This window comes from Etheostoma spectabile, chromosome 13, assembly GCF_008692095.1.
Source record: "Etheostoma spectabile isolate EspeVRDwgs_2016 chromosome 13, UIUC_Espe_1.0, whole genome shotgun sequence".
Taxonomy (NCBI): domain Eukaryota; kingdom Metazoa; phylum Chordata; class Actinopteri; order Perciformes; family Percidae; genus Etheostoma; species Etheostoma spectabile.
Window position 1 is genome coordinate 17,804,536 of NC_045745.1, and position 12,422 is coordinate 17,816,957.

General features: G+C 37.9%; 1 protein-coding gene across 4 annotated transcripts in view; it reads left to right on the top strand.

Moving 5' to 3' along the window:
• Positions 1 to 942: 942 nt before the first annotated feature.
• LOC116700293 (prolyl 4-hydroxylase subunit alpha-2) overlaps positions 943 to 12,422 on the top strand; it is a gene marked incomplete at its 5' end in the record, with an annotated part of 35,721 nt that continues 24,241 nt past the window's right edge. For all 4 annotated transcript variants that reach the window (XM_032533354.1, XM_032533356.1, XM_032533355.1 and 1 more), the window contains 7 exon segments: positions 943 to 1,042; positions 3,171 to 3,267; positions 4,829 to 4,980; positions 6,985 to 7,122; positions 8,491 to 8,730; positions 10,714 to 10,910; positions 11,604 to 11,780. In XM_032533354.1, the coding sequence (XP_032389245.1) occupies positions 943 to 1,042; positions 3,171 to 3,267; positions 4,829 to 4,980; positions 6,985 to 7,122; positions 8,491 to 8,730; positions 10,714 to 10,910; positions 11,604 to 11,780 (1,101 nt within the window).

The following is a 12,422-nucleotide window of genomic DNA, read 5'->3' on the forward strand; positions in this document are numbered from 1 at the left end:
TCCCCCAGAGTTTGTAGAGACCAAAAATAGAGCTAAAAGAATAGTGAATATGGACTTTGATTTGTCAGGTGGCCATGGGAAACATGACTGCAGTTGAACAATAATGTTGTGCCGTAAATACTGGATGTGCAAAATTCCGGTTAAGCATGGGAAGGACATAACATGTTGTACTTGATTTGATGTTACCTTTTTTAAAGTGAGTTACTTGTGAGTTTCTGCAGTGCAAGCTTATGTTTATAATTCTATTACAAAGGACAATGTCTGAGCTATATTTAGTCATGGCCTTAGTCGTCAACATTTTTCATTAGCCATCTGGTGGCCAATGACTATGTTATGAACAGAGTAAAACCAAGAAAAGGAAAATTGATTTTAATTTAACTTTTAACTTACACAAGACCTTACCTGGACTTTTTATAATAATAATAATTAGTTCCTATGGCTGTGTCCGCTTTTTTTGTAGAAACAATGTTAGAAACATTATTCTTTTTTCACATTGTCCTTGCTTATTCTCTCCTAATGAGAACTGGGAAAAGAGGCTATTATGACATGATGCCTCCCAGCAGGATTAGTGACTCATTTATAGGAAACATACTGGAAACTTTGAATATTGTTAGACCATCATGTAATTAAGTGAACTGTTGACTAAGGGTAATGCAAACTGCAAGGATATTTATTTCTGTGGTTCAAGAATCCAAATACAGTTTGTCAGTTTTTTATGGTCAATATGAAAACAAAGCACATTGGCAATTATATGGATGGATGGAATGTTAAAGAGGGCAACAGCTGGATTTTCCACAGCTTGTGTTAAATGGTGATGGAGAATAGTAGGACAACATGAAAAACTGTATCCATAGATTTATACAGACAGCAGGCATCGCATGACAATAGGCTTAGATCTTGTAAATCTAATGTGACATGATGTGATTCTGTTTGTCCTCGCAGGTTATTGAAAGAGACAAAATGAGGAAGTTCCTGTCTTGCATCCTCTGGGCTCTGCTCTGCTGCTGCTGGACGACACAGGCTGAGATCTTCACTTCCATAAGTAGGTTTGAAGAGCTAGGAGAACTTTTTTTCCCATTAACTCAAAAATTTAGATCCCTTAGGGGTCGCTAGAATCAAACCAAACCAAACACATTTTGGCCTATAACTGACTGAATGTAAATGGGGAATTTGCAATTTACTGCAGACCTTGCAGCTCACGCGTTGCAGTATTTCTTGCAACGCGTGACATTTGCCTTGCCGTTGTCACGCTTTGGGTTCCGCTTTCCCGGACTCTGCTTGTCGGGCCCGATTGGCGCCGGGTAGGCTTGGACCCTTTCGTAACTACTTGGAGTTTAGTTATTTTTGTTATATTAAAATTGACATTAAGTCTCCTTCCACCTTTTCATTTGGTCCATTGAGCAAGTTTCTTGACTCAGTTCTCCACAAAACCCCTTTTGATGCATTCATTGTATACACGTCAAAAGTGACATTGAGGCCAATATGTTGCTTTTATTATTATATTTTTTATGTCATGCACCTCAGGACAAAGAGCTTAGTGCTATTTTTGGAAAAAATGTATTCCTGATTGAAGCCAGGCCCATCTACTGATTTGGGACTTGACTGACTGTGACTGTGCTATACTCATAACCAAAACATTGCACCTTTGGCCACAGTAAAACAGAACATCTGTCAGCATGGCATCATTGATCTATCTCTCGCATTACTTGAATGTACCATGTGGAATTTTCTTGTAAACAAACAAAAGTTATATTTACATTCACCAAAACTAATTGTGAGTATCCTTGAGGTCTAACACACAACTTGAATGCATTCATTTCATCTCAAACATTTGCAAATGTTGCAAAATGGTATTTTAAATCCATCACTGTTTAAAGCCATTTTTACTAGCTTGCTTTTTTGGCGCATTTCAGCGTTTCTTGGTGCATTCCCGCCTAGAGCCATTGGCAGGACTGTGCATCGTGTCACAATCATCCTTGGCCTGTGTACAGGACAAGACTCACTCATAAAAAAAATTGCTCCACAATGCTACTAGAGGTCTTAAAGTCCACAAGGTACATTTAACTAGGCTTTCTATTATTCATTATCAGAAAATTAAAGCTTTTTTTTTACTGTTATATTCTGTGGCAATTGCCCTAAATAGGCCCAACAGCGGAGTGCCACATATAGAAGGGAGCAGAGTTTGTGCTCATGAAGGCTTTTCTTTGTCATAAGAAAAGGTTTTACATGAAGGAAGTGGTTAGATCAGGCCAGTTAAATCAGTTTTTTTTAAGGCAGCTTGAATAACTTTTTTAAGAGAAATAATTGTGGTCCACCTATTACTTAAATAGAAATTGTAAAAAAAGAAAGAAAAATGAAGTTTTCTTCACAGTGATCGAACACATTCGGCAAGATTTTTCCAGATGAAATTAAGATCTCCTGACCTAACTTTAAAAGAAACTACGAATTCTCTGCAAAAAATCCCCCATAAACTTTTTCTTTTGTGCAATTACCTGTCTTCATTTAATATGTGAGAAGATCAATTGTTTACAAAACTTCTTTTGATACACAGTAAGCATCATAGCACTCAGGAGAAGTTAAACTGTAACTTAAATCCCCTCAATTTACTGCACTTGGCTGGTCAGTTGTGCTGGCTGCATGCAGGAACAATTCAAGTGTTTCATTATTCATCTTCCATGGTAACAAATGGGAATTTATCATGGCTGAATGTTTCCATGGAATTTTTATAAGATGCACCCTACACCCCAACTATCCACTCAAAGACTGATGGATGAACGCCACATGTAGTTTGCTGAGTAATTCTACACAATCAAAACCTCACCGTTTATGGCTGAGGACTCGTCTGAGCAGTGTTACCAGAAATACATTTTATCGGTCCACCAGAAAATCCCAACAGACCTAAAAGTTCTCAGTGGGATTGTTAGTAGAAGAAACTCTCTTACATTACAGGAAGATTTTTGATTAAATGTTATTAAATATTGTTTGGAGTTTTAAAATTAGAAATAGAGAGCGTACATCTAGGAAATACTAAATAAATAGAATTAAATACATTTTTGACACTTTGACGTAGGAAATGAATAGGCGACACATCTTTTAAGGAAGAAAGGTGATTTTATCTTTAGAGACACCTCTCACTCATCTTCAGCATCCATCTCTCTCTCTCTCTGCAGGCCAAATGACGGACCTGATCTACACAGAAAAAGAGTTGGTCCAGTCCCTGAGGGAATACATTCAAGCCGAAGAGTCCAAGCTTGCTGCTGTCAAAAGGTAGATTTGAACCTTGTGACAAATGAACTGTGTAATTAATACTTTAAGTACTGTATTTGAGTTCAATTTTGAGAGAATTGTACTTTTTTTAAATTGTATTATCATTGAATGCTCTTTATGCTTCTACATCACTATTACATTTCAGAGGGAAATATTGTACTTTTTACTCTACTACTCTTGCAATACAATAACTAGTTACTTTTCATATTACAATTTCATGTAAAAAATATATGATAAACACAATACATTGTCAAAGATTAAATCAGTGGTTTCCAAAATGTTTCATTTGTGACCCTTCACAAAAAATTAGTTGTAAGCAGTATCGCAAAGAGACCTTTCCCTAGTAGACTTCTCAGATTGTTTAATTTATAGGTCCCATGATTGACATGGTGCTCTTTGAATGCTTTTATATAGACCTAAGTGGTCCCCTAATACCATATCTGAAGTCTCTTTCCCAAAATTGTGGCCTAGACCAATTGCCACTTTGCTCGTTTGAAAGCCATGGTGTCTCTCTCTCTCTCTCTCTCTCATGGGTGGGTAAAATTCTCTGGGTGGGCAAAGCAGAGACATGGGAGGTAAGATTCCAGATCGGCCTATCTGAGCTTTCATTTTCTCAAAGGCACAGCAGGATACCCAGGGCTCGGTTTACACCTATCGCCATTTCTAGCCACTGGGGGACCATAGGCAGGCTGGGGAAATGCATATTAATGTTAAAAAAAAAACTCATAAAGTGAAATTTTCATGCCATGGGACCTTTTTAAAGCTATAGTGCACAACTATTTTATATTAATGAACATCTTTATCTTGTGACCTTCTGGAGGGGCACAACCCCATGATTGGCAACCACTGGACTAAACTACCCTACTGTGTGTAAATGTCACTTAGACTCTGTAATGGAGTATTTTTATAATCTTGGATTGGTACTTTAACTTAAATACAGGAACTGAGTACTTCTTCCACCACTGACCATAATAATGACTTTTTAGTGTCTCTGTGGCGTTGACAGGATGGGACTCCTTACTGCTGTCCATTTGAGGCTTAATTTGTGTTGTCTTTAAACAGAGATACCATGGTAATGATCTTGAAAAATATCACTCAGTGTGGATTAATGTGTCAACATAATCTTAATAGCACTGACACATATTATAAATATTAATACTATCTTGCTCATCAACCATCAACAGTACTAAAAAAGTTAAACATTTATATCTGCTCTATCAACAAAGAGATTTGTTAAAAATTAAAAGCCATTTAGTGGTTAGAACTGTGGAGGCGGTGCTCAGTGTTTCATAGCTCATATTACCCTTCCGTGTTAATGTTTTTTATTTTATTTGTACATTACGTGGAAAACATAGTGTTACACAACTTTAGTCTTTTTTTGTCAATACCAGAGTGTTCCTTGTGACTGAAAAAGAGCAACAGAACAGAAAAGAACACTGGCACTCGCTTTTGCAGGTTAAGTCAATAAGAATTAATATAGATTGAGTATAATATATTTTAAAATGTTGTATTGAAGGTTTTAGAGTAGTAACAACACTTTGTCTGTCTGTCTGTCTCTTAGCTGGGCCAACAAACTTGATGCTCTAACCAAAGTGTCCACCTCTGACCCAGAGGGCTACCTGGCCCACCCAGTAAACGCCTACAAACTGATGAAGAGACTCAACACAGAGTGGACTGAACTGGAGACTCTGGTGCTTCAGAATCCCTCTGACGGTAAGGAAAGGAAGATGGAAGAAAGGAAGGGAGGAGGAGTTGAGCTGGACAAGTGTGGTGTGACTGTGGAGCATGGATGTTCTGTGTTATTGGTTATAAAACCATACCATCTGGAGTCTGTTTTTTGGCCACATACAACTATGGGCCTGTTGCCTGACCAAGAGTATACAGACCTTCACTACGATAACAAGCTGTTGTGCTGTTTGTGCTAGCTCAGACCACAATGTACCAAGAAAGTTATATTATTTTCATCCAGACAAGTTCCTGTTTCTCATTTCTCTCTGCAATAACTAGGGATACATTTGGAAAATGACTGTAGATTTTGCTTAAGTGAAAACTAATTTAAACAGATCAGATATGTTTTGGCCAAATCTGCATTTGTTCATTGGCATTGCATTAATACATTTATCTACCTGAAGGGCAGCATTTACCATATTTCTATGGGGCTTCTCTCAGCACGTGCAGAGAGCAAGTAGAAAATATAAAATCAAGAGCGTATGTGAGCAGATTGATTATAACTTGGACTGCAGTGTGGAAATTTCTGCATAACTGCTCTGGTCAACTACTCTGCTCCCCCAATGAACGAAGAGAAAACTCTCATGTTTTGCTATGTACAGCTGTTCCTCATCTCTGCATATTTTGGCCATGTTCTCCCTTTGTGTGGGTGTTTGTGTGTGTGTGTGTGTGTGTGTGTGGACCTGAAAGTCTGTTCTTGTGTGAGGCAGATAGATGAGCATGAATTGTGTGTCATACCAGTGAATCTGTATATGTGGCCATTAGTCAGTTAGAGATAAAAGATATACAGTATTTTGATTTAAGTTTTAATGTGTGTACTTTTATTCTTTATGCTTTGGCAACACAGATGTATTCACATACAATGTCAAGAAAGCACGTTAAAATAACATTAACACTGAAAAAGAGAAAGAGAAAAAAATTAGCCAATCATACAAAATACAGTATAGGCTCATATATTTAGATAACAGGTGCCTCTGCTGAATACTACAGAGCTTGTAACAATCATAGAACATTTAATGAAATCGTCACATCAGCCCTCGTAAGAGTTTCTTTTATCATTTCTCACAATTATCTAAGCAGCAGATGGAGATATCAGGAATGTAGTAATGAAATAAGGGGACTATGGAGGACCACAGATGATAATATTTCTCCAATGTATGTAGTACTTGTTAATAGTCGTCAGTAGCCCCACACAAGACAGTGAAGACACTAAACAAAATTTGGGTGACTGGTATAGGCAGTATGAGAAGGATAATATTGGGGCATCTGAGTGAAGACTGAGGCTCTGATTGACAGAAAGTCAGGAATGTTTGAACTGACTGTGGATTATAAGCCTAAATACATGAAATATATTGGCAATAGGCACTGTTACTTTTGTTGTTATTACTAACTTTTGCTGCTAACACGTTGAGACAGAAAGAGAGAGAGGAGGAAAAGAAAAACAAAACTCAAAAGCCATTTAGAAGAGGGGGGGGGGATTTACAGTTTTATTGTAAATCAAAATAGTATTTATATTTCACGTAAAAGGAAAATTAACGCAATTGACAGTTTAATGTTTAATGTTGGTGTGCATGTTTCCCCATCATCGTGTGTTTTCCATCAAGAACGGTCACACCTTCCAAGACCCATTTCGGTGCGTGCGTTATATTTAAACGTGGCTTTGGGTGCTTAACTCAAGATTTAACTGGCTGTCCATGTAATCACTGTTGTTTTGTATCAGTGGGTGATTAAAAAGTAGCAAAACTGAATTTTGATGATTTTAAAAAGTATCAACATTTGAGTGTTTTGTATTTTAGGGCCAATAGTTTACTATACTGTAAATAGTTGCTAAGGTATTGCAAAGTAGATTATTACGTTATGCAAAGTAGATTATTAACATTATGCAAAGTAGATCATTAACATTATGGCCGTCATCCTTGGATTCATTTGGTCATTACTTGACTTCCATCCTGACCTTCCCAACATAACTATTTTTTACTTTCTTTCCAGGATTCATTTCCAACATGTCCATACACAGACAATACTTCCCAGATGCAGAGGATGAGACGGGTGCAGCCAAGGCATTGATGCGTCTTCAGGACACGTACCAACTGGATTCCGAGGCCTTCTCCAAAGGAAAGCTGCCAGGTAACCAAGGAGTAAACATGAATATTTTAAGAGGGCTAGAGTATTGTGTACTGTTTTTATTTTATTTTTATTTTTTTTTAATGAAAGAAAGAGAGGAAGGCAAAATGTACCCACCCAAAGACTACTGTCTTTGTGAAAAGCAGTGTGAGTTTTGGACCTCCTAAGAAGGTATGTTTTGTGAAATTAGGTCATGTTGACCAGCCCTCACTTCTTTAGGGGTTTGGGCTTTAAGTAAAGTTACTCTTAGTTAAAGGTGGGGTTGAGTTAAGTGTAATGTTATTTTAGAGTGAATACATTGGTTGTTGGTCATGATTGGGTAAGTAAACAAATGACACAATTAAAGTTGCATTGATCATACACAGACCGATGATGAATCCCTTGTCCCCAAGTTCAGCTTGGTTGGTTATACAGCCAAGTCACATATTGCATAGTCACCCAGGCCTAGCATAATGCACGGCTGTCTGCACTATAATTCACATTTACCGGTAGTTGTAGTTGCTCACAGTCAAATTCAATGTTTTATACATTATACGTACACAAACTACCAGGAGTTGCAAAAAGTCAGAAGTCCTCAAATTGTTCACATATTTGCTTTTAAAATCCTAACTGATCAGAAGTGTTTGCTTGTGTTGCACTTGAAACATAGTTGCCAAGTTTTAAACTGCAGTCCCATTTCAGTGGCATTCTAGCCGCATTTTGGAAACAACTCTGGTATAAAAGGGTGTACTTGTGCATACTTTTGCAGGTACTGTATGTGTTTGTGTTTATTAATATAGCACACACCTTTTATATGTGTATGTGCTAGTTGACTTTGCTTTTCATGCTGAGCAAGGATCCAATAAACTTCGTTGACAGACTGCATATCTCAACCTGCCCACCAGCAAACCACTTAAAACCAATTCATAATTTATAGTGACGAATCAAATGCCTACTAAGGTAGAAATACTTTTACATTTTCACATTTTGTATGATGCTCAATTCTATAGAAACTCAAAAAGCTGAAGTAGGTGCAACAAATGCTCTTTGTCTGTTAATCATAAAAAACAAATAATTTACTATATTTGTAAGTGTAGCTATAAGTGGAAATATACGTATATACAGGTAAGTATATTAAGTATATAACCTGAACTAAAATACTAAATGCAAGCATTCAAATTACATCCAGAACAAATCTTTAAAAAACAAGAATAATAAGGAACATCATAAAAAATAGTAACTACAAAGTGGATTGAGACCCAGAAACACATTGCATCTTCAAACATGATCCAGCAATGATGAATTACATGTCATAAATAATTGAACATGTTTTTATTTTGGTAAAATCACTGTATGATTGTCAGTATTTACATCTAATGAATCCTGCCCCAGGTATACACTCCAATGCCATACTCACGGTGGATGACTGCTTTGATATGGGAAAGACTGCTTATAATGATGCAGACTATTACCACGCTGTGCTGTGGATGCAGCAGTCCTTGAAGCAGCTGGATGCCGGGGAGGAAACTGTGGTTTCCAAGGAGGACATTTTGGACTACCTCAGCTATTCAGTTTACCAAATGGGAGACCTACCTCGGGCCATTGAGCTTACACGCCGGCTGGTGGCTATTGGTAAGGTGCAACATACACAAGTGTACAAACAAAAGACATGAGCTTAAATCAGTGTGTACACTAATACACAAGCTCTCTCATTCATTTATCCTTGCCTGAGTCAGTCTTTCTTGCTACCATAAAGGATAGGTGAATGGGTTCATGGTCTCAACTTTTAGAAATCTAAAATAGCACTTGTATTTAAGACCACAGTCCTCTGCTATGAGGTAATTGATGGGTTGTCTTGCTGTTTAGCTAATCACCACAGTACACACCTCCTCTCTCATTGCAGTGGTGCTCTGTGCTTGCCAGAGCAGGGTGTTGTCCATCCAAAGAAAGAGCCTGTGGTGTCTAACTGTTATTTTAGTCTCAGCATCAAGGGCTGTGTTGACAGCTGCAGGCCTTCTTTTTAGAGCTGTGGTATGCTTGTTTACATGTCAAGTGAAAAGAATTGACTTAGAGCAGATGTAGCATACTTAGACCTACTTTATGCCGTCAAGTGCTACAAAAGTAACACAATGAACATTTAACATGTAAATGTAATAGCTCATACACAAACCAAAAAAGAAAACTGTGAAGGATATAGAAAAGGAACAATATATAGTCCAGCGTTACGCAAATCAAATCTAACTGGAAATGCAGGACCAAGGAAGAGCAAAGCCAGCAATCACTTATTCTGTTTTTATAGGGACATGTTACACAGTGAACTGCATTGTTTTTTAAAGCTACAATAGTAATATTCAAATACATAACAGAGAACACACAAAGACAGAGGTAAAACAAATACAAGTAAAAGGCATATGTATAAACACATCAATGGGACTGTACTTAGCAAAAAGCTGGGGTAGATGACGGAAGGAAAATTAAGAATAAAGATTTTGTCAATGTCCCATCACCTATATGAATAGTGGTAGTGTTATTATCAAGTGCAAGTTAAATCCACCAGTCAACGTTCTTGATTTTTTTTTTTTTGTCTATAGCAGGTCTCCATTATTAGGAAACTGTAGGATTTATACTGGCAGGGCTAAATTTGTGCAACTAAGTCAGTGTACTACAGCACTGTTGTAAAAAGTATACATACTCATGTATGTTAATTGTGACTCGTCTCAGTAGTCTGACCCCTTGTCAAAGAGTTTAAATCTCTCCAGTGAACTGCACATTTTCTCCCTGCAAGAAGAACCTTAACTAAGTCAATACTTAGATTACACTTTGTTTACTGTTGAGGTTCCTGTAATTTTGGTACACATGACAGCTTTGCTCCTACATGATAATGACCAAGAGGCCCGGTACTGTACGTTGCTGTAATGCCTCTGCTTACTGAGGATTCAGTGTATTGCCTCAAAACTCCACAAGGGTGTGTGCTTGTTCAACTATCTGCTTTGTAATTGCTTCAGTACCAAAGGATTTGAGAGAGTATTCCTGATTCCTGTACTGGTACAGTGTACTTAACTTACGTAACTTGGTACTAATGTACTAATGTACATGTTGGTGGGGCCATTGGCCTTCGTTTTTGGCTGACCTGACATGCTCAGTTGGAAGTTGGTCACTGCGGCAGTCTGATTTAAATAACCAATCTGATTGGTGTAGTGCTAGCCTGGAAATGACGAGTGGGATGACTTGAGTCTCAAAATCTGACAGAAATCTTTTAAACTGACCTTTGCTTTTCTCGCTTAACATGTTTTCAGAAACACGTTTCGGTGAACTATTATAGTAAAATATGAGATTATATTCTAAACAAGCTGTCACAACAGTTTGGCTTTGAATTTCCAGAGAATTATCAGGGCCTTAAAGCTTGAAAAAAAAGTAAGACTCACCAAGATTACTGAAAAAACTTTTTTGTTTGTTTAATTGACTAGAAGTAATGACTTTGTTATGATATCAATGGATATTAAAGGGACAACACTTTTTTAAATGCAACTATTGTTTATTTAATGCAGCTTCTATACTCCACAACTCTACAGGTTATTCTACTTCTCCAGAATCATTATTTTCTTATACTGACAGACCCCAGCCACCAGAGGGCAGGAGGAAACCTGCGGTACTTTGAGCGGTTACTGTCAAAGCAGCTCAACGAGCTGAACCAGGACTACCAGCCTGCCTCTGAGGAGCCCATCCAGCTGGGAACCTACATCAGACCTAAAGACCATCTCCCAGAGAGAGAGGCCTATGAGGCTCTCTGCAGAGGGGAAGGGCTCCAAATGGTGAGACATGAAGCAGAAAAACAAAGGCATATTGACAAATCTTTCTCTCTGTAATGTAAAAACCTGTAGCTGAGATTCATTTAAATTGGATAGATACATAATTTTGATATTAGAATACAGCTTCAACATAAATCAAATTTGTGTCAATTTTAAACAGCATTGTACAAGAACCTGCACATAAAACAGCGAGCTTGCAATGATGGCAGACACAATAACAACTTCTCAAAGCTGTATCTGTTTTACTTTAATCAAACAATCATGAAAAAAACACATATTTACAGCTATCTTGTATGTGGCTTGTTTATTAAAGCACTGAAGACCCACAGATGTGTTTTCACTTATTCAAGCTGATTAGAATTCTGTTCAATTTGAAGTCGGGATGAGTTATTCTGGGAATCATGTAAGGTTACCCACCTGTACTGAGAAATTATACAGGTGTAAACTGTCCTCTCTTAACAGGTGCAAGAAAGCTATAAAGGACGAGGAGAAATGCTGCTGTCTATACATGCAAAATGATGTAAAAATGGGTGCACCATGAGTGTGCATGAGCTTCTATGGCCACCCATCATCTTGTGAAATTGGATTTTGTCAGCAGGGGTCAGTCAAAAAAAAAAATCTGATTTCAGTCCCTCAATATCAAGCCTCTCTTAATATAATATTATTATTTTCTGTTTCTCTTGTATGTTTAACCAGAACGACGCGAGGCGCAGCCGGTTGTTCTGTCGCTACCAGGATGGTAAAAGGAACCCACGTCTCCTGCTGAAGCCCATGAAAGAGGAAGATGAGTGGGACAGCCCCCACATTGTACGCTACCTGGACGTGCTGTCACACAAGGAGATTGAGAAGATTAAGGAGCTGGCTAAACCCAGGGTAAGACGAGCAGCAATTAAAAAGAAATAATCTAAAATCTCTGCGCTTAACACAAAATAAAACAATATCAGAGACAGTGACAATAGAGCTGATAAAGTTTATCATTGCCGATACTATGGTTATTAATTACTTTTTTTCTTTACAGTGATAGCTAAAGTAGGGCTGCACAATTAATCAGATTTTAATCACGATTTTGACTTCTCATGATCAAATTTGCGTGATTGAACGATTTTTTTAAATGCGCCAATTCATAGAATGCTCCGGGTCTTTTTGCAAAGCCTATCTACCGCTCCGTAAACCACTGTCTGATCATATGCCAGTCAGAGGTGTTCCCTGCACCGCGCAGCTAAGTTTCTAGATGTAGACCGTCGCAGAGGACAGAGTAACGTGAGGAAAATTCAACAGATAGGAGTCGGTTATACGTCGGTCTCAAGGTTTACCAGTTTTCTAGTAAACACAACATTTTGTCCTGTCTGTGATGTTTTTCAGACAACAGCAGTGACCAGTGCTAGTTAGCGTCTGTTAGCTCACAGGGCTCTAGGGCGCGAGTAATACTTTTCCTCTAGGACGCACCGGTGCACCTAATGTCCTCGCACCCGCTGAAATCTTGTTTATATCGATGTGGTTTAATTTTGCGTTACA